This window comes from Elephantulus edwardii, unplaced genomic scaffold, assembly GCF_000299155.1.
Source record: "Elephantulus edwardii isolate Elephantulus edwardi_28Jun2011 unplaced genomic scaffold, EleEdw1.0 scaffold00292, whole genome shotgun sequence".
Classification (NCBI taxonomy): domain Eukaryota; kingdom Metazoa; phylum Chordata; class Mammalia; order Macroscelidea; family Macroscelididae; genus Elephantulus; species Elephantulus edwardii.
In genome coordinates this window covers 1,208,363-1,234,556 of record NW_006400042.1, presented here as the reverse complement: position 1 = coordinate 1,234,556, position 26,194 = coordinate 1,208,363, and the positions used below count along the sequence as shown (strand labels likewise).

Sequence of the window (26,194 nt, the reverse complement as noted above, 5' to 3'; positions counted from 1 at the left end):
GGTCATTTATGGAGTAAAACTCAGAGTTAAGGTTACCTATAGGAAAGGGAACAAACCTAGAGAGAACAAACTTGTGAGTTACAAATAGAAGAGCTTTGAGGGTGTTGCTTTCAGGTTTACTGGGGGGCGGAGGAGGGTGGCAGAAGGTGGCCTAGGTAACATTGGATACCCTAGGCATTCTTTTATTTATTTATTTTTAAACTTTTTTTTTCTAATTTTTTTTATTTTTGTGTACGTGTACTGTCAAATCAGATCTGACTGGTACAGGAGGAGATTTCCCCTCCTACCCCGGCAGAGCATCTGGTGGATTCGAACCGTGCACCTCTGGGATTGTAGTTGCAGCTTCTTGCCACTAGGCAACCAGAGCTCCCCTTCTTTTATTTTTTTTTTTTCCTCCTTCCCCACCCAGGGGTCAGATGGCACAATCTGGGGACTGAGGAGCTCACCCTGAGGGCTGCGACGGCTCACCCCGAGCCAGGGGCTGAGGGCAGCGCGCCCCGGGCAGAGGGCCGCGACGGCTCGCCCCGAGCTGGGGGCCGAGGGCAGCCCATCCTGAGCAGGGCAATACCCCCCAGGAGCTGGCTGGTATACTCCCCCTCCAATTGCCTCTACTCCAGTCTGGTCCCCTCGCCAGACTGAGGACTCTGTGGTCAGGGATAGTGTTTCCAATCCCAGGATTGCCACTTTTACTCCCCCATAAGTGGTTATACTATATTTTGAAGTAGGTGTCACTGCCCTCCCCCTTTATATATGATAAAGGGGACCTGAGAATTGTCAACAGACTCCCCCCAGGTCTAACCATCTTTTGGCAGAAGCATTCAACAGAACAAAATATGTGGTACATTTAGGATGTCGGTCCTCTTGTGCATGCTGCCACTGTTAAGGTCATCAGACTCACAGTGACTTTCAGCAATCCATTGCATAGGTAATTGTCTTCTTTGGCCTGTCCAATACATAGGTAATCGTCTTCTTTGGCCAGTCCAAGGAAACCCAAACCTGTAGATGGCGGGCATGCATCCCATCCCCCACCTTCTATGCAGGCGGCCATTGGGGGCGCGCCCCCTCACCCCGCCACGGGTTCGCAGCCCCTCTTGTGCGGGTGGCCGGCAGGTTCCTGTTTCCCAGACAGCCGCCATCCTGGCTCCAGGAATTCTCTCCAGACTAAGTGCACCTTGCAGCAGTGTGGTGGCTTCACTGTACCAGTCTTGAGGAGGGCCGGTGCCCAGCATCCATCCTGTGTGAGGGAATCCATTTCTTCCGGCTGTGGAAGTCTCATGGAGATGCAGCAGCTTTTCGGGGTGGCGCAACCTCTGCAGGGTGGTGTTGGGAGCCACGAGACTCACCCATTTCTCCTTGGGAATCCTTGAATTCCTGTTGTTGAGCCTCGATCTTCACTGAGGGCCAGTTATGAACTGTTTAAGTGTTCAATTATCAAAAAGCCGAAGTCTGTGGAAGACCATAATGGCCCTGCTCTCCCCACCCTCTTGGATCTCCCTGTCTTCTAAATTTCTTAATACAGACTGGTGGGCTCTCGTGCATAGCTGCCTCTGTTCGTTGAAATATGTGAAATTCCATTGATTTCTGGGGCTTTATTTTTTGCCATTTCCTCAATGCAGCTTTAACTCATTCCTTCATTACTATTGGCTCTTGTTCATATGCTACTTCCTGAACTATTTCAGTGTCAACCAATTCTTTTTGTTATATTAGTATTGTATACCCCCTCTCATCTTTTGATTTTTCTTGGATCATTCAAGATTTTACTTACAACATCTTTTGGCATTGCAGCTCAGGTCTTGAATTTTTCAGTACTCTCCAGTTGAGAAGTACTGAGTGAGTTCTTCCCTTTTTGTTTTCTAAGTCCAGTTCTTTGTACATTCTATTGGCATATCGTCCTTTTCTTTGTCTTATTAGCTACCCTTTGGACTCTACTATTCATGTCTGTATTTTTCCCTTTGCTTTGGCTTTTTGACATTCTAGTGCAATTTTTAGATCCTCTTCTGACATCTGCTTTTCCCTGTCAGAAATGTCATTACCAAATTTTTTTCCCCCATGCTGTGGGTTCTCATTTTTCTCTTCTGGAGAATTCTTTTGATGCCCATAAGCATGTAATTTTCAGGAGATCCCATTTTTTTTTAAATTTTATTATTGTGTGTGTGTGTGTGTACCCCCAAATCAGATCTGACTGGTACAGGAGATTGTTCCTCCTTCTCCAGCAGAGCATCTGGTGGATTTGAACCGTGCACCTCTGGGATTACAGTACACCTTTTTGCCACTAGGCCACCAGAGCTCACCAAGGATATCCCAATTTTGAGGAGCATGTACTCTGCTATTTGCTCATTGTCAGTTATATTTGATAATATCTTTAAGCTATAGTTTTGGGCTCCTGAGTTCTATTCAGTTTTTTATAAACTTAACAGTTTTAGGGCTTATTCTGAGGTTCTTTTTTGAAAGTATTTTAAAAATTAATGCTTAGAATGCTATGCTTTGTGTTTTCATTTTTACACATTTTGTGAATAAAATTTTTCACAAAGATTTTAAAAATTTACTTATTCTGAAAATTAGTTTTATCTTTCTTTAGAATCAATTCCTTTTTGTTAATGTCTATTTTGCATTTTGTGACCTAGCACTTTACCTCAATTTATTTCAGGATGTTCAAGATCCATCAGTATTTGTAACTTTCCCGTTGGAAGAAGATGAAAATATATCTTTAGTTGCTTGGACAACCACTCCGTGGACTTTACCCAGTAACCTAGCCCTGTGTGTTAACCCAGATATGCAGTATGTGAAGATTAAAGGTAAGTTTGAGCCTGGGTATTTAGTAATGGTATGTATTAGACATACTTTCTTTAAAATTGTGAAAATGCAAATTTCTTTTTGTTACAAAAGTATTTAAGGTGTGGTTTATTTAACGATATCTCTAAAAAAAATTTAAAACCCCACACAACCCTGTAGAGATGTAACAGGTTGAAATATGCTTTATGATTCATACCTCTGTTAGAGATGAGTAATTAAAAACTCTTGAAATTAGACACTTAACCAAAGAAGATTTTGAGATGGTTAAACAAAGTCATGAAGAAATGTTCAAAATCCCTACGTGTCTGAGAGATGCAAATCAAAGTAACTCTGAGATACCATCTCACCCCAGTAAAAATAGCAAAAGTTCAATAGGCAGCAGACAACTTGCTGGTGAGGTTTTGGACAGATCAAAATTTATTCACTGCTGGTAGGAATGTAAAATGATACAAGGCCTGTGGAAGGTCCTTTCTCAATAATTTGGAAATAGAAACACCATTGACCCACTATTTCCACTACTGGAAATATACTCAGAACCACAACTCAGATATATGTGCACCCATGTTTACTGATGCATTAGTCACATTAGCAAAGAGTAGGAAGCACCCCAAATGCCCATCAGCAGATGAATGGATAGCACTGAGTTTTGATGCTTATCTTTAAATATATATAGGGTATATAAGCAAAAATCTGAATATTACAGAATTTTACCTTTTCCCCTTTTTTTGTAGATAATGTCAGCGGAAAATTGCTCATTTTAATGGAAGCCAGATTATCAGCTCTCTTTAAAGTAGAGAATGAGTATGAGATTCTTGAAAGGTGAATACATAAATTTGTTGGGGGAGTTGTATGCATGCTTAACTTTTAAAAAACTGTAAAGCTGGGGAGCTCTGGTTGCCTAGTGGCAAGAAGCTGCACTGCAGTCCTAGAAGTATGTGGTTGGAGTCCATCAGAGTCTCTGTTGGAGAGGCGGGGCAATCTCCTCCTATACCAGTTAGATCCGAGTTGACAGTACACAAACACAAAAATAATAAAACAAACAAAAATCCTATAAAGCTATATTGCGCAAAAGTTATGTTACTCAGTTTTAAATTCTCAGTTAATTGTTCTATTATAAAATACATTCATAATTCAACATAGATGACTAAACAGCAGGCAAGCCAGAGAATGGTGGTGGTGACTTGATGTGGGTACAGTCTTGTTGGAGTATTTAATAGTGAATTGACCTTTCTTTTCCTAGATTTCCTGGTGCCTATCTTAAAGGAAAGAAATATAAGCCACTTTTTGATTACTTTGTAAAGGTAAGCTCAGAGACAGACAGCATCATTGATGGCTTCTCACAGTCTGTTAGTTTACATGTTACAATGGATGTAATGTGTGTGAAACTTTTTTTTGCTATCCTCTTTGTGTGTGGACTTGAATTAAAAGTCCATTTGTTAACAAAGGTAATTCTGGTTATTTTGCATGAAGATTGACTTTAAATTTAATATCATTCAAGGAATAATGTATATGTGTAGTATGTGTGTGCACGTGTGTATATGTTCATATATATATATATATACACACACACGTATGTACCATGAAGTCATAACTGACTTTTAGCTGGCCCTGCAGTGGGTTTTCAGAGGTGATAGATCACATTGGAGATTGCCTGTGCTGCTCCCTCGGAGCATTTGGTGGATTCAAAACCATACCCCTTTGGGTTGGCAGTTCGACTAAGCCACCAGAGCTTACTTGTGTTTGTGTGTGTCTGTCTACACCAGAAATTCAAGCTGTATTCAAAGAGTTTATGGTTCAAGGGGTTATCATCATTGATATCAGATGGATCTTGGCTGAAAGCAGAGAATACCAGAAAAATACTTAACTTTCTCAACTATGAAAAATAATTTGGCTGTGTGAATCATAATACATTATGGCTGACATTGTGCGGAATAGGAATCGCAGATCATTTAATTGTGTTCATATGAAACCTGTAGATGAAGAAGGTGATGTCTGAACAGAAGAAGGGAGTACTGCATGGTGTAAAATCAGGAAAGGTGTGTAGTAGCAGGGTTGTATCCTTTCAGTCTCTTGTGAGTAAATGAATCAAGAAGTTGGACTCTATGAAGAGGAAAGTGTCATCAAGATTAAAAGATGACTCATCAGCTTTTCATTTGGCAGATGACACAGCCTTGCATGTTGAAAGCAAAGATGACTTGAAACCCTTTCTGCAGATCAAAGCCATCAATGTGAAGTATATTTTAACATCAGTAAAATAGGAATACTTACCACTAGACCAATAGGCAACACTGTGATAGCTGAAGAAAAGATGGAAGTTTTTAATGATTTAATTGTTTGGATCTGCAGTCAACACTGCTGATACCAGCACTCAAGAAATCAAAGACCTGTTACATTGGGATAGTCTCCTAAGAAGGGCCTCTCCAAAGTGCTAAAGAGTGATGATGTCATTTTGAAGACTGAGACACGCCTGATCCAAGCCAAGCCATGGGCTTTTTAGTTATTTGCTGTTCATCTAAAAGTCGGAGAGAATGATGAAATAAGATTGGAAATTGATAGGATAAGATTGGAATAAAGTTGGAAGGAAGACAGAAGAGTCTATTTTTAAGTTTTGGTATTGGAAAAGAGTATTTAATATCTCAAGGACTTCCAAAAGAGCAACCAAGGCTGTCTTGGAGGAAGTGCAACTAAGCTTCTCCTTAGAGGTAGGGATATTAAAACTTCATCTCATGTACTTTGGGCATTTTATCAGAAGGACCAGTCTTTGGAAATAGACATGCTGAGACAGGTGAAGAGTCAGTGAAGGAGAGGAATCCCCCCAACAAGGTGAATTATCATAGTTGCTATATCCTTGGGCTTGAGCTTATATCACAGATCCTGAGGATTGCACAGGATAGAGCATGGTTCAGATCTGTTGTTCATAAGGTTGCTGTAAGAGGTAATTGACTGAGTAGCATCTAAGAACAGTGACAATGGATGTATATAAAGGAGCTTTAGTGGGCCTAGATTGAGATAGTTTACAGTTTTAGTTTACTATGCTCTTGGTAACAGCAGTCAGGAAATCAAGGGACAAATTGCATTGGGAAAGTCAGCTGTGAGCGACCTCTCAAGAGTATTGAAGAGGAGTGATGTCAGGCTGGAGACTTAGGTGCGCCTGATCCAGGCTATGGTCTTCACAATTACATGCTATGCATCGGATAGTTGGGCAGTGACTCGTGATGCTAGAAAGAATTGATGTCTTTGAGCTGTGGTGCTGGAGAAGAGTGTTGCATATACCATGGACTGCTAGGAGAACAAACAGGTTTGCCCTGGAGAGAGTGAAGTCAGTATGCTCCTTGGAGTCAACGATTCTGAAGCTTTGTCTGACATGCTTTGGGCACGTTGCAAGGAGGGACTGGTCCTTGGAGAGGGACATCATGTTTGGGAGAGTGGGAAGGAAGACCCTCTATGAGATGGATACATTCTGTGACTGGAGTGGTGGGAATGAGTCTGTTTTGAGACGATGAGGTTGGCACAGGATAGAACATAGGGTCGCTATGAGTCGCAAGCGACTTGATGGCACATAACAACAAACAACAACAACAGTGGGCCTAGTGCGTAAGGATTGTGCTATTTTTTAATGGGTAGGTAGGTAGGTTGAATCCATCAGCTACTCCATGGGAGAAAGATGCGAATTCTCTCCTGCTATTTACAGCCTTGGAAAGTCTGCTGGAGGGTCAGCTATAAGTGGAGCTTGTCAGTTAGTTGAATTGTTTAAAAAGTCTTCAGATAGTATTCAGAATAAAATGTGTGAAAGTAAATGCAGTTTACTTAGAGAAAGTTGATAAAGTGGATGTTTAAATCTCAGTATCACAATACAGCTCATACAGTACATTTTACATGTATTTTAAAACCCCACAGTTTAAGCTGTTTTATGTCATTTTCTATTTCTGACAACAGAGACTCTGCAGTTAGAATTATAACTGTTTTCATTGTTCACCTACAGTAAAAGTATGAACAGGCAAAGTCTAGCAGAAGTTCCTTCCTCAGTTTTATTTAATATATCTTGAGAGCACGTTTTCTGGACCTGAGATGATGCTGCATATTGGAATTTGCCTGCGAGATAGGAAAGCTAATAAAAACGCCATTTGTAACTCAGGAAGTAACAAATATTTTTATTTTCAAGATTTCAAATTTTTTTTTCATTATTAAGTGAGAATAATTTTTCGTGTTTTATACAATTAGGTATACTGAAACAGCTTATTTCTTTCCTACCTACATTAAGCTCTCTTTTCATCCATGTGTTCCCAGCACACAATCATTTCATTGTTTACACCTGCCAGCCTTTCTTTTCCAGTGTAAAGAGAATGGTGCCTTTACAGTGCTTGTGGACAACTACGTGACGGAGGAGGAAGGCACTGGCGTTGTGCACCAGGCTCCTTACTTCGGTGCCGTAAGTGTCTATCTCATATATCTAAGAAGTAAATGTCAGAGGCTTAGTGAGCCATGAGCACGGTCTTGGCTTCTTAATTCCTGTGTACCATGAAAATCTACTTCTTTTCTAGGTCATAAAACTTGAATTTTCCCAGCTAGAATTTCCCTTTTGCCGTAAACTGAGGGTAAAATGTGTTGGGTTAAACCAGTTGTGGTTTGGTAGGGCATACAGGGTTTTTTGTTTTCTTTGTGAGTTTTCTAATTCCTAAAGATAAATTGCATTGGGGAAGTCTGTTGTCAGGGACCTCTCTAGAGTACTGAAGAGCAACTGTGTCCTTCTGGAGACTAAGGTGCACCTGATCCAGGCCATAGCGTTTGCAATTACTTGCTATACATGAGAGGGCTAGACAGGAACTAAAGATGAGAAAAGAAGGATCGGATGCCCTTGAGTTGTGGTGTTGGAAAAGAGTCTTGAACATACTATGGACTGCCAGGAGAACAAACAGGTCTGTTCTAGAGAGGGTGAAAGCAGGCTACTCTATGGAGGCAAGGATTTTAAAGTTCTGGCTCGTATATTTTGGCTATGAGGCCAGGAGGGACCCGTCCTTAGGGCAGGACTTCATGCTTGGAAGGATGGAGGGAGAGTGAAGAAGAGGAAGACGCTCTGACTGGAGAAACGGTGTTAGGTTTGTCGAAGAGATAATGAGATTGGCTCATGATAGGGCAGGGTTAATATGCATGGGGTTGCTGTGCATTACAGGCAAATTGATGGCACATAACAACAATAACAATGTACATAAAATAAACTTGTCTCATTTCAAGGAATTTCAAAGAAATTCTGAGTGAAGCTAGAACCTGAGCAGTCAAAATGCAGTTGTCCCTCCTGCCCTCTGTACCCACTCACTCTTTCTTTAATGATGTTATTCCATGTGTTTCTCTAACTTCCCCTGCACCCTTACCCAGCCCACCCCCCACCTTCCCCTACCCAAATGGTTTGTTCTTACCTCCTTCTACCACTTCTCTTTTTTTCCCTCCAGGATGACTATAGGGTCTGTATGGACTTCAACATTATTCAGAAAGACTCACTTCCTATTTGCCCTGTTGATGCCTCAGGGTGTTTCACAGCAGAAGTGACAGATTTTGTGGGACAATATATAAAGGTCTGTAATTTTTGAGAAATTGAAAGGTGTCAGGTTTATCTGATAACTTCTTTCATTAGATTGTTTCTGTTAAAGTAGGTTCTACCTCTGGGATTTTCTTTCCCCCATTAATGCTGCCTTGGCAGAAAGGCTGGTGTAAGGCCAGTGATTGCCTCCACAAAACAAATGTTGTGGAGCAGTAGTGACCGAGGTCATGGGAGTCAGGAAGAGGTGACCTCAAGTCCTTCAGAGGAAGCCAAGGAGTGACCAAGCTCTCATAGTTGAACTTTGGATTGGTCAGTACTGACCGGGAAATAAGTTTGCCAACTTAAATGTTATTGAATGTACTTGAGAACTCCTGATACATTATTATGTTTGTATGTTTTGAAATAATAATAGAAAATAAATATATAAATATAAATACATAGAATAAAAATAATAATTTCTTATTTTATGATTAACAACATGAGTAACAGAATATTATAAAATTAGTTATATCATTGATTGCTATAGGATGTTTTAATGGCTAAATTAGTGTTTTTTTTTAACAGGATGCTGATAGAAATATCATCAGGACCCTGAAGGAGCATGGCCGCCTTCTTGTTGCCAGCACCTTCACTCACAGCTACCCTTTCTGCTGGAGGTGGGAGGAAACTGTGCTACTCTTAGCTCTCTGCTTGTGGATATTTCTGTTCTCTGATTTTGCAGCCTTTAGATTTAATGCATGGAATTTTACAAATGTAGTAGCAGCTTATGTTTCTCCACAGGAATTGTGTAAAGAAAATAGCTATATGCATATAAATATGTTTTATGTTGAGTCTCCTTTTTTCTGGGAAGTTGAAAACTATCAGTTATCATAATGGAATAGAAGAAATATGATTTGATACTAAGTTTTAATATACGACCATACTAGAAAGATAAGGCCAATAATGAACTTTTCTTTAGTACTCCTCTCTTTCCCTCCTCATTCCTCTTCTTTGCCGAGGTTGACATCATTTCTTTCTTTCTTTTATTTTTAAAGTGTGTGTGTGTGTTTGTACCATCAAATCTGATCTGATGGGTACCGGAGGAGATTGTCCCTCCTTCTCCAGCAGAGCATCTGGTGCATCTGGGATTGCAGTGCAGTTTCTTGCCACTAGAGCTCCTTTTTTTCTTTTTTTTTAGACTTTAATGAAAGTTTATAAAGAACTCGGATTTCCGTTTATTTATTGTTGCACTTTTTCCTCCCTAGTGCCCCTCCTCCCCGGTTCATTTTTTCTTTGGAAAAAAAATTATTTCATTGTTAATACAGCCCCCTCCTCCCAACTTCTTTACTATGCAACTCTTATTCTGGACTCTTGTCATGCTAATAATACCTAATCATATATTCCATTTATACAGTTTTGTCCTTCATCTGTTTCAATGCTGTGTACATTATTTATCCCCTCTTTTCTTAGTTTCCCCTCAACCCACAAATTAGTCATGAGTTCTTTGGTTTTCAGTGCTGCATTATAAAATATTCAATTGTGTGAATACATCACAGTTTTTCTATCCATTCGTTTGTTGATGGGCACTTCATTTGTTTCCAACTTTTTGCTGTTGTGAACAAAGCAGCAATAAATATGGTGTGCATGACATTGTTTCTTAGACTGTTATCACACACTATAATATTCTACTTTCTAAGGGGAGCTCTGGTGGTCTAGTGGCAAGGAGCTGCAACTACAATCCCAGAGGCGCACGGTTCGAATCCACCAGATGCTCTACCGGGGAAGGAGGGACAATCTCCTCCTGTACCAGTCAGATCTGATTTGATGGTACACTCACATAATAATAATAATAATAATAAAACAAAAACAAAAACACCAAATTCTGCTTTCTAGTCCTGTGTTATTTTAACTTATGTTTCTCTTGATGTTGTGGAATGAGTTGACTATTCAAATTGCAATATGTGAGACCCTCTTTTGTGAGCTATTCTCTGTGTTTGTATTAATGTGAATAGTACTCACTGTAAGTATGGTGTCATTTGTCCCGGATACTGGCATCTCAATCTGACTGGGTCTTTGCATCCCAGGTCAGACACTCCTCTGATTTATAAGGCCGTGCCCAGCTGGTTTGTGCGTGTGGAGCCGATGGTGGACAGACTGCTGAGCAATAATGACTTGTGTTACTGGTGAGCCTCAAAACACGATTTTTTCTTGTTTTTAAAAAATGTTTATTTTATATTAGTTTGCATATAAAATTCATAACAGTGTATATCACACTTCTTCATTCACATTATGTTTCATAAAATCATTCCCCCATAATTTCTTTTTAATGTCCTTTGTCATATTAGTAACTTTTTGTGTTTCCCCTCAAATTTTAGTAATTTCAGTAGCTGTCTCTTATTACGTATTGTATACATACCTATTTGCCCCCTGTATTTTCAGGACCACAAAACAATTAAATGTTATAAGAAAAAGTAGTAGTATTTTAATAAGACCTATGAAGGGACCATTCTTCTCTTTTAGACCCAGTAGAAATAAGAAAATTAGTTTACAGAATTTTTTTTGAGGAATAAAACTGTATACTCATTTAATCTTATGTGGTAGTCATTTTATGGATAAATATCTTCAGTGATAATCAAATACATAAAACTGCATTTACATGAACTACTTGTTATACTTGTTGAGATTATCTTCTGCACATAAGCTTTATGAAGAGTATCCTGACTAGCAGGTTTTCTTCTATAAGGAAATATTTATTTAAAAGCTGTAGATGCAAAATTGAAACAAAATCTGAGTTTGTGAATTACAGAAGAATAGGTTTTACTTAGAGTTCAGAGGCTTAATACTTACTTAGTCCGACCCAGAGTCAACTGCACTAAAAACACGTGTTTGGTTTTAGGAAAAATCTCAAAAGACCTAAGGAAGGTAGGATTTTGGAGTGTTTTTGGTTGGTTTGTTTTTCTTTAACAAGTAGATGTATTTTCTTGCAGTTCAGGATATTAGAAGTCCACATCAGGGTGCTGGCTCCAGGGGAGGAAGGCCTGTTTTCTCTCTAATAATATTAACTGTCTAGGCCTGGTGAAATACATACCACAGGTGGGCTTGCACAATTAACAAGCAGAAATCTACCTTTTCTAGTTTAGTAGTTGGAAGTCCAAATTGAGGGTATCAATGCTTCGTGCTTTGGAATAAGATCCTTGCTTCCTTCATGTATTTTGGCCTTCTGGTGTCTCAGAGCTTCCTAGCAGAGAGACCCGAGTCTGGAAGAACTTGTGCTGCTCCTGCATGTTCTTCTTGAGTGGTGCTTCCTGAGGTTCTCAGCAAGGGAAATCATTTCAGTCATTCCAGTTAGCTTCCGAGTGACCCCAACTTCTCCTCTAAAATCACTTTTTCTATTTTTATAAGTACAAGGTTCATGATTTTCCCTAATATTAATACTCATGTCTGTCCGTTTGCACTACAGAGGGAACTCATGGTTGCTGTGATGCTAAACACTGTGACACAGATGTGCCAAATGTGATCATGGTTACCCATGGTGGACAGGGTTTGGTGGAGCTTCCTGAATAAAACAAGCTTGGAAGCAGGAATGGCATCCACTTCCAAAATAGCTTGCCTCCAGAAACTATGAATGTGGAGAAACAGAAATTATACAGGTGTTCAGATCTTTCATTCACAGGATCACTATGAGTCATCTATGACTCAGTGACATCTAACAACAACATATATATTAAGACTTCAGTAAGGTAGTAACCCTCTGCTATTGGGTTGATTACAACTCAGAGAAATCCCCTAAAAAGTCTCTGACGCTGTAGATTTTTATTGGAGTGGATGTGCCTCCTTTTCTCCCACAGCACAGTGGGTGGGTTCAAAACCGTAAACTTTTAAGTTAGCAGCCCAGTGCCCAACCAACTGCATAGAAGATTCATAAGTCTACCTCATAGTTTTTATCCTTTGGGGCTTAAGCTCTTGAGGGTTGCTGACATTTGTCTACAGTGATTTATGGCTTTTGGTGGCATAATTTATAATTTTTACTTATTAATGTATTTATATGATTAAATAGATGGTTGATTTATTGTAGGGTTCCAGAGTTTGTGAGAGAGAAGCGATTTGGAAATTGGTTGAAAGATGCACGTGATTGGGCAATTTCCAGAAATAGATACTGGGGCACCCCAATTCCCTTGTGGGTCAGTGATGACTTCCAAGAGGTAAGGTTGGGGGTTATTGCCTTTATTTTTGGTGAGACACTTTGTCCATGCCATCTTAGTGTGAAGGATATGGCTTCTTTTTTCCTTTGCTTCTTTATTTCAGTTGTATTCACTTAATAAAATTATGATGGAATATGTTTTATACTTTTAAAGATTTAAAAAAAAATTTTTTTTAATTTATTTTAATGAAAGTTTACAGAGACTTTGGGTTCAGGTCATTCATTGTTACATTTTTCTCCCTCCCCCACTTTTCCCCCAATTCACTCTTCTCCTTGAAAAGAAAGAAAAACTCTTCATTGTTTTATAATCCCTTCCCCCCCAAGTCCACTCCACTATGCAACCTTCACTCTTGACTTCTGTAATGACAAGAATACCCATTCATATATCCTTTTTAAACAATTCTCTCCCTCATTTGTTTCAATGCAATATACATCATTCCTCCCCTCCTTTTCTGTAAAAATACTGAATGCTCCACGAATTTGCATGCCATCCTTGCTCAGGGATTATGCTGATCTTCTCTGTATCATTCCAATTTTAGTATATGTGCTACCAAAGTGAGCACTCAGAACTTTTTATTTTAATGAACCATGCTGGTCTAGTAGACAAGGAGCTGCACTGCACCAAAGCAGGTGGCAAGAACCCACTAGCTGTTGCATGAGAAAGATGCACAGTCTCCTACCATGTGATTTATCCTGTCTGCAAAACTGCTTGAGAGTCTGTTCCAACTGGAGGACAGTGATTTGTGATTCTTGAAAATCAAGAATGTCGTTAATATATTTCTCAGAGAAATTATTGCATTAGAGTTACTGTTTTTTTCTCCTTGTGTGTTGCCCAGATTTTGTTATACATTTTATTTATGAACAGTGCATAGTAGATTGTTGATCTCTGTATTAAGCATTTAAACTGATTAAGATTATGCTTATGACCTCTTCATAGCATTGTAGATGCTGGAAATATATTACATAAGATTACTTGAATTGTATAGTTAAGGAAAAAATTAAATGTATATGTTGTTATATGTTGTCAAGTCAGAAGTGACTCATAACTGACCTTATAGCTGATTTTCAGAGCCTGTAATTCATACAGAAAAAAAATTACACATCTTTCTCCCATGGAACATCTATTGGATTTGAATCACCTACATTTGGGTTGGCAACCCAGTTCCTTACCAGTAGACCACCTGAGCTCACACATACTCTGAGAGCTTTAGAGCAGTGGTGCTCGAGACCCTCATGGCCTCTCATAAAGACCTAAGAGTTAAGGGTGAGAAAAATGGTTTTTAAATTTTCAGAACTGAACTTAATGATGGAGGGAGAGGCCTTGCCCATTTCCTGGTAGCACACATGTCTGCTTAACAACTTGCCTGTTTCCTTTGTTCTGATTTCTCAAGCTTACCATACATGCTATCCTTCTTAATAGATCTAACATCTTACAGTCTTATTTGACTATTTTGATCTTGTCCAAGCGTAATTTAATTCTAGCTTTGACTTGGAAAGATTTCAGACTAGAGAGCCAGATAACATTTTTCAGGAAAAGCCCAAGACGCATTAGGTAATAGAATAGGGCTTATTATTTAGCTGGCTTTTGGGCAGCATATATTTGCATATAGTAGACTTAGACTTAGTGAATTGATGACTATGATGGTTTAAAATAAAGCAAACACTTATCATTTTAGGGACTTAGCCAGTGTAGCTATAAGTAAACAAGAATTACGAAATCATTGCTTCCCTTTTGTGAGTTAAAGGAATATGGCTTTGACGACAAGTGTATATCAGATCACAAGCAGAGGTTTACAAGTTAATGAACGCTATAAGAAAATCAGGGTTACCTAGACCTAAACATGAATGCTGTGTAAACGAACTCAGCGTCAGATCCATGCTTCTGATAAGCTCCTCCTTTTTAACTTTGTTTTGACAGGTGGTATGCATTGGATCAGTGGCAGAACTTGAAGAACTATCAGGAGAGAAGATCTTGGATCTCCACAGAGAGAGGTCAGTTTCTGCATATGTTTCATTCACTTTGATTCTCTTAGCATTTGAGGTAGTTCCTCACCTGTTGAAACGTGTTCTCTCTGGAGATTACATGTAGAAAGTAACTTTACAGAATTATTTCTTGCTGACTCATTTAACATTGAGATAATGTCATTTAATATTGAGATAATGAATGTGACCTCTGTCCTTAACTTGTTGGTAGTAATTGCCGGATTCCCATCTTCCCTGTGCCCCATTCCAGGCTTGGGTCCCTCTTGTCAGTGGAGCTGAATGATTCATAGCATTTCCAGGCTAAAATGAACTGTGAAGAAAGGTTTGGCAGTTTTTTAAAAAGCAAAACAAAAACCCCACAGCAACCTCAAGCTCATAATTGTATATCTCTTGGGAGGAGATGACCCATCTTTCTCACTCAGAACTGCTAGTGGATTCTAAAGACCACAAAGCACCATCTGAGGGCACCAGAGTGCCCTCTTGGCCATTTACTTCTGAAAGTCAGCCAGTAGATGGCAGAGTCTAATTTGTACTGCTCATGGGGTTGAAGCAGGACAGGGCAGCTTACAACTTAAAGGTCCTTGACTTAAATGTCAAATAGCTATTTATCCCAAAGCATTGGCATAGGAGACTGTTTACACTCAGAATTAGAGTGCTTCCTGAAAGCCTTTTGATAATAGTGATGTCTGCTTGCAAATATAGATAAGAATTTATCAGGACTTCATGTTTTCTTAATGGAAATTATATGCCAAATTCTGTGGTATTTAATATAACTGCATCAACTGTATAAGAACAAAACCAAAATTTAGGAGACAGGAAAAGTTCAGTTGGAAATGGGGTACTCGGGAAGAAAAAGTAAGACTTCAAGAGTGCTGTGAAGCATCTAATGTTGGGAAACAATGTGTGCGAATTATTTTATGGGAGGTTAATTTGTTCTGTTAACTCTTACTGAAATCACAGGAAAATGTTTAAAAAACATAAAGAGAAACTACTTATTTTTGTATTTGCTAGCATTGACCATCTGACTATTCCTTCACGCTGTGGGAAGGGACCGTTGCATCGGATCTCTGAAGTGTTTGATTGTTGGTTTGAGAGTGGCAGCATGCCTTATGCACAAGTCCATTATCCATTTGAAAATAAGAAGGAGTTTGAAGATACTTTTCCTGCAGACTTCATTGCTGAAGGCATTGATCAAACCAGAGGATGGTATATTGTTTACTCTTTATCAAGTAGTTTTACTGACTTGATTTTATTTAGGTAGAGTTTTACTATTTATGTGCTGGAAGCTGTTAAAGGTGATCACCAAAGTCACGAAACTGAAAAATGCAGGCTTTTAGGTTTACAATATGAATTCCTTTACTTTCAACTTAAAGTATAAAGGCTAGGCATACACAGGTTTGTCAGATCATATAGAAACTATTTCGTGTGTTTCTAAGCTGACACTAAACGAACAGGAGGGTGGTGCTGTCATCTAGTATTCAGGGTTACTGTGCAAGGAGAGGGTGAGTCCAACACTCCCACAAGTCTCTATTGGTTTTCAATTAGTGCTTCCCTGCTCTGAACCTTCAACAAAAATAAACATAGGAATACTAGTGCTTATGCAGAGGGTTGTTCTGGAATTGGCTTATAAAATAATTTTTCAGTGCTCATAGGTGATTGAAGTATGTAACCAGGATTAAGAACTGTTTGGGTTTTTTTAAAGCTGATTGTTAGGAAGTGTAAATTACCAAAAATTGAGAGTCAGTCAAATAAATAAATGAATACAAGGTTTTTTCCCCCTATGCTTGAAGTAATCCATCTCAGTTGAACTGGTTCTGTTTGTTTTCAGGTTTTATACTCTGCTAGTATTGGCGACAGCTCTCTTTGGACAACCAGCTTTCAAGAATGTTATTGCAAATGGACTGGTTCTAGCAAGGCAAGTGAATTCCTTTTACATTTAGTTAATGTCTCCTCCCCTAAATTTTGTATTTCAGTCACCCATTATTATTAATAAATCTTGATTGCATGCTTGATAAATATCATGCTGCAGAAGTTGATAGAAACCTCAATTTTTTCATGTTTATCTTTAGTTGTTATTATATATATCTGTAGAGTGGTAGTATTAACATCTTCCTTGCTTGTATATTCCTATTCCATGTATTATATAATCCTATTACTGATAGAATGTTCTTTTTTTTTTTTTTTATTTCATTATTTTTTGTGTGTACCGTCAAATCAGATCTGACTGGTACAGGAGGAAATTGTTCCTCCTTCTCCAGCAGAGCATCTGGTGGATTTGAACCATGCATCTCTGAGATTGCAGTTGCAGCTTCTTGCCACTAGGCCACCAGAGCTCACCACTTAGAGAATGTTCTTTTTAACAGTTGATGTTGTGATCATTCCTCATCAGTTCATCATTTCATGATATAGTAGCTCATATGATTGTCTGATTCAGCATAACTAATTCCAGTCCATCTTAGTTCACTAATGCTGAAGATGTTGATCCTTATGCATTCTACTTAATTTTTGACAACTTTGAATTTTCCTAAATTCATTCTTCATTCAATTATTTTTTTATACTTTTAGCCGTTTGTCTTCATTCTGAGTTTTGCCATATCAGCAAATGAAGATCCTTAACTGAGTGTAAAGGCTTTTCCCCCAGCCATGTCATTAAGGTGTTCTGTTACTTGAGGAACCAGCTATTCCCCAGTCACATTTTTAATGCCTTTCAACCTGGGGGCTATTCTTCCAGCACTAAATTAGACTGTGTTCTGGTTTTAGGATTTTTAATGGATGGCCAGTCCTGTTTCTAAGTTTTATTTAGTCCCAAGTTTTGGACTTAGCGGGAAGTCTAAACGTTTATGTCAGAACGTTTTCTGCTCGAGCAGTTTTTATTTGTACTTTGGTTCCATTCATTGGGTTGTGTAGCCATTATGACTTTCCTGTTCCAGATTATCTCACCATCCTTAATAGAAATCCCTCAGGTGCCTCCTGGGGTGCCTCCCCTTAGTCTGAATAATATTTTCAGGTTTCTTCCATGTTGCTGTTGTAGCATATATCACTTCTTGGTTTCCCTTTAAGGGTGGTTAATATTCTTTGTTAAAAGTGTACTATATGGTTTATTTCTTTTAACAATGTAATAATATCTCCCTACTTCAGTCTATTTAAAAGCTTCCCTACTGATAAACTTTAGTTGAATCACTCTTACTTCATTTTTGAGATGATAATAATTACCAATAATGTTTTTTATTATGTATGTAGGGAGTTTTTGTGTGTGTGTATTTCATACTTTCCTTCATTAACATTATGTTTTATATAATAATTCCCATATAGTGTGGTTTTTGGGGTTGGGTTTTTTTTTCTTTTTGGTTTTTTTTGCTTTCTCCTTTAGCTTTAAAAATTTTTATTAAAGAATATATATGCACAGATTTTCACTAAATACACATGTGAGACTTGATAAATTTTTACAAATAGTGTTATAATTAATATAACTCACAAAAATCCAGAAACGGGGTAGTATTATTCTTGGGTAAACCTCCTCATTGTGTCCTTGCCCAATAACTATCTTCTCTCAAAAGCAATCTCTTCTGACTTCTAGCACAGTGAATTTATTTTGCTTGTTTAGAACTTAATATATATGAAATATTGTCTTAAATTTTTATTTATTTTTTTAATTTACTTTTGTCGATGTTGCTGTGTACCGTCAAATTGGAGTCTGATGGGCACAGGAAGAGATTGCCCCTCCTCTAGAGGAGCATCTGGTAGATTCAAACTGTGTGCCCTCAGGATTGCAGCACATCTTCTTGCCACTAGACCTCCAGAGCTCACGTCTTAATTATTTTTTGTTTTTGTGTGCATACATTTTGTTTTATAAAATTAATCATTATTGAACTATTCCCACCCTTCTTTACAATATTAAAAAACCCAGAAACCTTGCTGTAGTATTTTACCATTTCCTTGTTTCTGAGCTCCTTTTTTTCATTTGTATTTTTCTATTCCTATTTTCAGATAGCCTGGGCCCTGCAGTTAGTTCTGACTCCTGGTGAACAGAGCTTGTGGGGTAATGCCAGATCAGGCTGGATTTTGTTCTCTTATAGATAGAGTGGGTATCAGAATCAACCAGTGGCACTAAATAGTCTGTAACCACATAAAGGAATAAACTGTGTTATGACTTAATTGGCATCTTCCATCTGTTTTTCAAGTGATGGCCAAAAAATGAGTAAACGCAAAAAGAATTATCCAGATCCAGTTTCAGTCATCCATAAATACGGTGCTGATGCCCTCAGGTAAAAAAAAGTATTGCTTTTACTTGTGTGTATTTATCCTTTTCTTTGTTACTCGTGTTCATTCTCTTAATTATGTTCTTCATATTTGTCCATTAGTTTGTTTCTTTTCTAAAATATTATACTGGTGTAGTTGTTGATTTTTAAATCTAGAAAGTACTTCTCTAAATAATCCAAATCACTAGATTCTCCTTAAAGGAGCTTAATATTCCTTTTTAGGAAGATTTTTAGATTTGAAATCCAGATATTCAGTCACTAAATCTTAAAATACATATGTTTGAAGCCCAAGTGCTGACTTATACTTCACTTTTCCCGAAATAGAATTCTTTTTCATACATTTACTTTCATTTTATACTTAATCCTTAGCCTAAGAGTCGGAATCACCCCATCGCTGACCCTCCAGCAGATTTTTAGAAGCAGTATATTGCACAGGAGTTGAGTGCCTGCTTTTTTCTTGTGGTGCAGCAGGTGGATTTGAGTCATGTGCCTTTTGGTTGACAGCTACTTACAACACAAGAGCTCCCTAGAAGAACTAGAGGAGGTTTTATATGTCTAGTTAATTGTTGCTTCTACTTGATTTCCTTTCCAAGTTTCTCGTGTTACTGGTATTAGAATTCTTTTTCATCTATTTATTTTAATTTTGCACTGACTTCTCTACGGTACCACATGAGACTTCTTGTTAGGTGCTGTCTAATTCATTATGACTCTGTGTGACCCTGTAACCAACAGATGGAACTATCCTGCCCATCCTCACCATCCTTGAGCCCAGTTACAGTTACTGTTGGTTTATCTTATTGAGGGTCTTCCTATCTTTTCTCTTACCTTCTCTCTTTTCCATCATGTTTTTGTTTTTTTTTTTTAAATAAAGACTGAACTCTCCTAACAACATGATAAAGCAAATAAAATTAATTTTGGGAAGAATTTTATTAATGCCCCTGTGTTTGAGATAGTCATGATTTATTTTTTTCTTTCAATGAAAAAGACTGTTGAGGTTCTAGGGCCATGGGGCTAAGAAGGAGGCCACCTGCAAGAAGCAAGGGAGCCAGTGAAGAGGGGCTCTTATTTGACCTTCTTGGGGTACAGGTTGTGGGTGAGTTCATACTTCTTGTGGCAGTTCATAGCAAGGGGAAGCAGGCGAGTGGAACATTGGCAGCAGACATCTAGTCATGGTATACTTTGGGGCTAGTTGGTACAGGAAAGCTCAGAAATGCCACCAGCAGGCACAGCACCAATGCAGGAGGATTCTATTGGGATGTTGTAGTCAGAGACTGGATGGGCATCCTCTGGCTGTCGGCCCACACTGCTGGTCAGGGGGGGTACCCTCCTTGCCTTGGATTTTGGCTTTGACATTCTTGATGGTGTCACTGGGCTCGTCTTCAAGAGTGATGGTCTTGCCAGTCAATATCTGCAGAAAGCTCTTCATCTCTGTATCTGCCGTGTGGCTGCCTTGTTAAAAATAGTAATAATTTTTAAACCTTTAAAAGGGAACTAAGAGGTGTTACTTGGCATGCATATTTCATCGACAGACTGAGGGCTGTGGGCTTGTGGCTGGGCACACCACAATTACACATTTTGCCCAGGAATGTTATTGGTGCTGCGCACTAGCTCTCAGTTGTTAGCCAGGTCAACCTTCTCACAGTTGGTATTCTGGCTGGATTGTTCTGGGTGTGGTACTGTCTTGTAAGATGTATGCCTGTAGTCACCACCACCCCTCCTGGCCCCAACCTCAGCAGCAGTGAATTCCTGATGTCTGGAACACTGAAGATCAGTGTGCATGAAAATTAGGAGGTGGATGTTCTAGATCCATTTTTTAGTGTTGGACTGTACTCACTTTTTATAAGTCTCTGTCTCTTACACACAAAGTAAGAACTTTTGTTTTAAGCTGCTCATTAGAAGTGCCATTTTTTTAGAGAACAATGTTAATTTTAGTATTGCTTGCTGAAGGATACACTGCATGGCAATGTGTGAGTTTTGTCCTTCTTAACAGATTGTACCTGATTAACTCTCCTGTGGTGAGAGCAGAAAACCTCCGCTTTAAGGAGGATGGTGTTCGTGACGTGCTGAAGGATGTGCTGCTCCCTTGGTACAACGCTTACCGTTTCTTCATCCAGAATGTCCTTCGACTCCAGAAGGTATGGGTGGTGGTAAGAAGCCCAAATCTGCAAACAGTACAGGAGCGCTGGGAGAAGACTCAGTTAGGAATCAGGACTCAAGACTACCCATTACCTCTACCACATTGCATGTAGAATGAATGTTTCCTTTGAACCATTTTAAACCTAGCATGTGAAATTCCTTGCATAAGTTTTCCCCATGGATTGACAAAGGAATAAACCTTTCCAAAGCTTTGGATAACCCTTATTTGTTTGTGATTCTACCCACTCGTTTGCATGTGGGTAAATGACAACTAAGGTCAACATTGTATTTCTTAAACAGGGTTCTGTTCCTGTGGGGTGCCAGAGTTCTTTGTCAGGTCAGCCTCCTCAAAGCTTCAGCAAATTACAGACAGCCTCTGTTATCTGTCCTTGGTAGCAGAGTATGCTCTGTCTATGGGAAGGTGGTAGAGGAGAGATCTGAGCACTGAGCCTGCCAGCCCAGTGTTGTTGTTGTAATGTGCCGTCGAGTCGCTTGCGATTCATAGTGACCCTATATACAACAGCCCTAAACTCCGCTCTGTCCTGTGCCAATTGCAAAGTCTCCGATACAACCATATAGATTACCCCAGTCACTGAATCAGCCCACCGCAGAAGGGGGCCTTCCCCTTCTGCGCTGTCCCTCCACCCTACCAAGCATAATGTCCCTCTCCAAGGACCTGTCCCTCTTTGCAACATGTCCAGAGTATGTTAGACGGAGCTTCAGAATCCTTGCCTCCAAGGAGCAGCCCGGTTTGACCCTTTCCAGGATGAATCTGTTTGTTTTCCTAGCAGTCCATGGTACCCTCAGTGCTCTTCTCCAGCACCACAGCTCAAAGGCATCAATTCTCCTTCTATCCTCTTTGGTCATTGTCTGACTCTCTGATGCATAACAAGTGATAGCAAAGACCATAGGCTGTATCAGACGCACCTGAGTCTCCAAAGAGACACCATTGCTCTTCAGTACTTTGGAGAGGTCCCTAATAGCAGACTTTCCCATGGCAATGCATCTTCTAATTTCCTGCATGCTGGTGCCGAGAGTGTTGACTGTGGAGCCAAGCAAACTGAAGCTGTGAACAATCTCAATCTCTTCACCATCCATCCTGATGCTGACAGTTAAAATTTCAGTTATTTCTTTTAGCCATCAAGTCACCTCTGATTGTTGAGAACTGTTGAGAATTGTTTAGAGAAACAATTGTTTCTCTGTTAGCATGAAACATTGCCTGGTCCTGTAGCAACTTCATGATAATGCTGGTAATGTTTGGATTCAGTTATATGGATATTATGCCAGTTGATCTCATACCCTTGTTTTCCTGAACCTTTACTTTACCAAAAATGAAATCCTGTTAATCTTCCGTGAAGATGAAACCAAAGTAAATGAACCAGAGTCTTACCATCCTTGCTTCTAAGGAACATTTTAGCGGTATTTTCTTTTAAAGACTTATTAATCCATTCTTTTGACAGTTCACAGTATGTTTAGTAGTCCTTGTTAGCCACACAGTTAAAACACATCAAGTCTGCCTTACTTTTTGTTATCCAATTTTTATATGAAGCAGAGATTGCCCCTCCTTCTCCAGCAGAGAATCTGGTGGATTAGAACTGCATGCCTCTGGCATTGCAGTGCAGCTTCTTGCCATCAGGCCACCAGAGATGGTGATGAAAGAGGAAGTTCAAATTACTCTGAAGGGATTGGCAAGAAACAAGGTTCCAGGAGTTGATGGCATACCAATTGACTTATTTCAACAAACAGACACTGGCCTGGATGTGCTCACTAAGTTGTGCCAAGAAATCTGGAGAAAAGCCAGCTGGCCCACTGACTTTAAAAGAGCAATATTTGTTCCCATTCCAAAGAAAGGTGACCCAGCAGAGTGTGGAAATTATCGAACAATATCGTTGATATCACATGCAAGCAAGATTCTGCTGAAAATTTTCCAAAAACGTTTGGAACAATATGTCAGCAGAGAACTGCCAGATGTGCAGGCTGGGTTTAGAAGAGGTCGTGGTACTAGGGATATTATAGCCAATGTCAGATGGATCTTAGCAGAAAGCAAAGAATACCAGAAGAATGTCTATCTGTGCTTCATTGACTATGCAGAGGCTTTTGACTGTGTGGATCACAATAAGCTGTGGCTGACTCTGACAGGAATCCCAGAACATTTGATTGTGCTAATGGGAAACTTATACTTGGACCAAGAGGCAGTTGTCAGAACAGAGCAAGGAGACACTACATGGTTCAAAATCAAGAAGGGGGTTGGTTCATCAGGGATGTATTCTGTCTCCATACCTTTTCAATCTGTATGCAGAACAGATCATCCGAGACGCTGGGCTGTACGAAGAGGAATGTGGCATCAGGGTTGGTGGAAGAATCATCAACAACCTGCGTTACGCAGATGACACAACCCTGCTTGCTGAAACTGAGGAGGACCTGAAGCGCTTGCTGCAGAAGATCAAGGACTACAGCCTCCTATATGGACTGAAGCCCAACGTCTAGAAAACAAAGATTCTTACCACTGGGCCAATTGGCAGCATCAGCATGGATGGTGAAGAGATTGAGATAGTTAACAGTTTTAATTTACTTGGCTCCACAGTCAACACACTCTTGGTAACAGCAGCCAGGAAATCAAAGACAAATTGCATTGGGAAAGTCGGCTGTGAAGGACCTCTCAAGAGTACTGAAGAGCAACGATGTCAGGCTGTAGACTAAGGTGCGCCTGGTTCGGGCTATAGTCTCACCAGTTATGTGCTATGCATCAGAGAGCTGGACAATAAATAGGGTTGATAGAAAGAGGATTGATGCCTTTGAGCTGTGGTGCTAGAGACGAGTGTTGAATATACCGTGGACTGCTAGGAAAACCAACAGGTTTGTCCTGGAGAAGGTGAAGCTGGAATACTCCTTGGAGTCAAGGATTCTGAAGCTTTGTCTTACATATTTTGGGCATGTTGCAAGGAGGGACTGGTCCTTGGAAAGGGACATCATGTTTGGCAAAGTGGAAGGGTGGCGAAGGTGTGGAAGACCTTTGATGAGATGGATCGATTCTGTGACTGTAGAGATGGGAATAAGTGTGTTTGAGATGGCTAGGCTGACAGGATAGAACAGCATTTCGAGCTCTTGTACGTAGGGTCTCGCAAGCGACTCGATGGCACATAACAACAACAACAACAATATGCAGCAGTGATAGTTGAAGCTCTGGTGGTCCAGTGTTTAATTACTTGAGCTCTAAGTGAAAGGTCTACTAATCAAACCCATCACTGGTCTTTTGGAGAATGTTGTGCAGTCTGCTCCTGTAAAGAGTTACACACTTGGAAACCCTGTAGGCACTTGTGCTCTGTTCGTAGTGTGCCTAAGACTCGGTTTGGTTTGGTTTGACACAATTAAGAATATAATGACTTGATTGAGATTCAGTTTAGTAACCAAAATGACAGCTTTGCTTTTTAAAACTTTAAAGAGATATTTTGCAGCAGCGTTGCTCTGTGTAGTAAGCCATTCGGTTTTGTGACGCTGCTTCTGTATTGTGGAATCACTGATGCAAGTACATTCATTATCTCTGACAACTTAAATGTCTGTTTTCTTTTGTACCAGTCAGAAATGAGGAAACGGGAACTTTGTTACAAACTGCTTTAGTCTGAAATTAATTGAGCATGCAAGAATAATTAATAGTGATTGCAATGCAAAAATTTAAACAAAGGAAGACCAGCAGAGATTATGGCCATAAAACGGATTATAAATTGTGCTTCACATACCAGTTGATTCATGTGGAAATCTGATAGATCGATTCTATTCCCTACTAATATACCAGTTTTTATTTTTCCCTTTCTCAGTCATCTAGACACATGACCCTTCTTTCTCTCTGTCTCCTGAGAGCTATGTCACATCTCTCAGGTTCAAAGTACAGTATCCTAAGGGAGCTCTGGTGGCCTAGTGGTAAGGAGCTGCAACTACAATCCCAAAGGCACACGGTTCGAATCCACCAGATGCTCTGCCGGGGAAGGAGGGACAATCTCCTCCTGTACCAGTCAAATCAGATCTGATGGTACACTCACTCAAAAATAATAAAATAAAATTTAAAACAACAACAAAAAAAAACCAAAGTACAGTATCCTTCAGGCTCCCAGCTGCAAGCTCAGGAATCTTTACTTTTACCTCCTGGCTCCAGATCATGCATTTGTCTCTTCACCAAAGAGTCTCTCTTTATGATGACAGGTCCAAACTTATAAATTTCCATGAAACACTTGGTTTCATCTGCTGAACCCCACTACTCCTCACAGCTTAGGCAAGTCACAGATCTTTTTCTACAAAATTTCTGTGTTTAAAATACAGGTTTAATATAGAAAAATGGTGCAAGTCAGAATCCACATTGTATGCATGAGGCTTAGTCTAATAAAATTTCCACTGAGAAGCTGCCACATTATAGTGGTGCATCCTCCTCTTCCAGGATTATCAGTGTCCTTCACCAATCAGAGAAAAACTTTCAGAAAGCCCATATCAAGAGATTTCATTGACTGTATGGTATAGTCATGACTGTCATGATTGAAACTTCATTAAATATGGATAATTGATTTAAATCACACCTCTCCTTCTCTCCTGAGTTGATGTGAGAGTTTTATGGAGTCTTTGTGGTACGTTGTATTAATAGATAAGTAGTTAACTGAAAAATTGGTGGTTCACACTCACCAGCTGCTCCACAGGAAAAGAAGAAGCAGTTTCCAATATAGACTTACAGCTTCAGAAACTGTAGGGGCTGTTTGACTCTGTCCTGAAGGATTTTGATGAGTTTGGATCAGCAGTGACTTTGCTTTTTGTTTTCTTCAAATGTAGTGTAAAAGTTAAAATAATAAGTGCACCTTAGATCCTCAGGAATTTTTTAAAGTTATCCCTCAGGACACAAAGGACAAGTTGAATTCTTTATCTCACAATAGTATTGGTGATAAAAGCTGCATAAGAGATTGTGTGGTAGAATTCCCCAGTACTAATGACTTACTTATCAGAAGTTTTCTCAGCATTAGAGTTGAGAAACTATAGTTGAGTTTGCAGGTGGCTCTTACTGTATGTAGTACACGAATGAGATTAACTACATCCATGTAGGAGACAATGTAATATTAATTAAGGCAAAACAAGGACCAGCTAGAGAACAGAGTTAATTGCTGTTCAAATTGAAGCTGATTGGGAGCTCTGGTGGCCTAGTGGCAAGAAGCTGCACTGCAATCCCAGAGGAACACGGTTCGAATCCACCAGATGCTCTGCCGGAGAAGGAGGCGCAATATCCTCCTGTACCAGTCAGATCTGATTTGACAGTACACGCACACAAAATTT

The 26,194-nt window shown here is 39.5% G+C and overlaps 1 protein-coding gene across 1 annotated transcript in view; it reads left to right on the top strand.

Annotated features, from left to right (window-relative positions):
* Positions 1-26,194, top strand: part of IARS (isoleucyl-tRNA synthetase) — a 131,902-nt gene that overhangs the window by 35,545 nt on the left and 70,163 nt on the right. Inside the window, exons 6-18 of the mRNA XM_006900735.1 lie at positions 2,648-2,795; positions 3,525-3,612; positions 4,034-4,094; positions 7,127-7,222; positions 8,241-8,363; positions 8,894-8,985; positions 10,393-10,491; positions 12,384-12,510; positions 14,428-14,501; positions 15,504-15,698; positions 16,321-16,407; positions 18,674-18,757; positions 20,742-20,886. Coding sequence (XP_006900797.1) covers positions 2,648-2,795; positions 3,525-3,612; positions 4,034-4,094; positions 7,127-7,222; positions 8,241-8,363; positions 8,894-8,985; positions 10,393-10,491; positions 12,384-12,510; positions 14,428-14,501; positions 15,504-15,698; positions 16,321-16,407; positions 18,674-18,757; positions 20,742-20,886 — 1,419 coding nt within the window. The remainder of the gene's footprint in view (positions 1-2,647; positions 2,796-3,524; positions 3,613-4,033; positions 4,095-7,126; positions 7,223-8,240; positions 8,364-8,893; positions 8,986-10,392; positions 10,492-12,383; positions 12,511-14,427; positions 14,502-15,503; positions 15,699-16,320; positions 16,408-18,673; positions 18,758-20,741; positions 20,887-26,194) is intronic.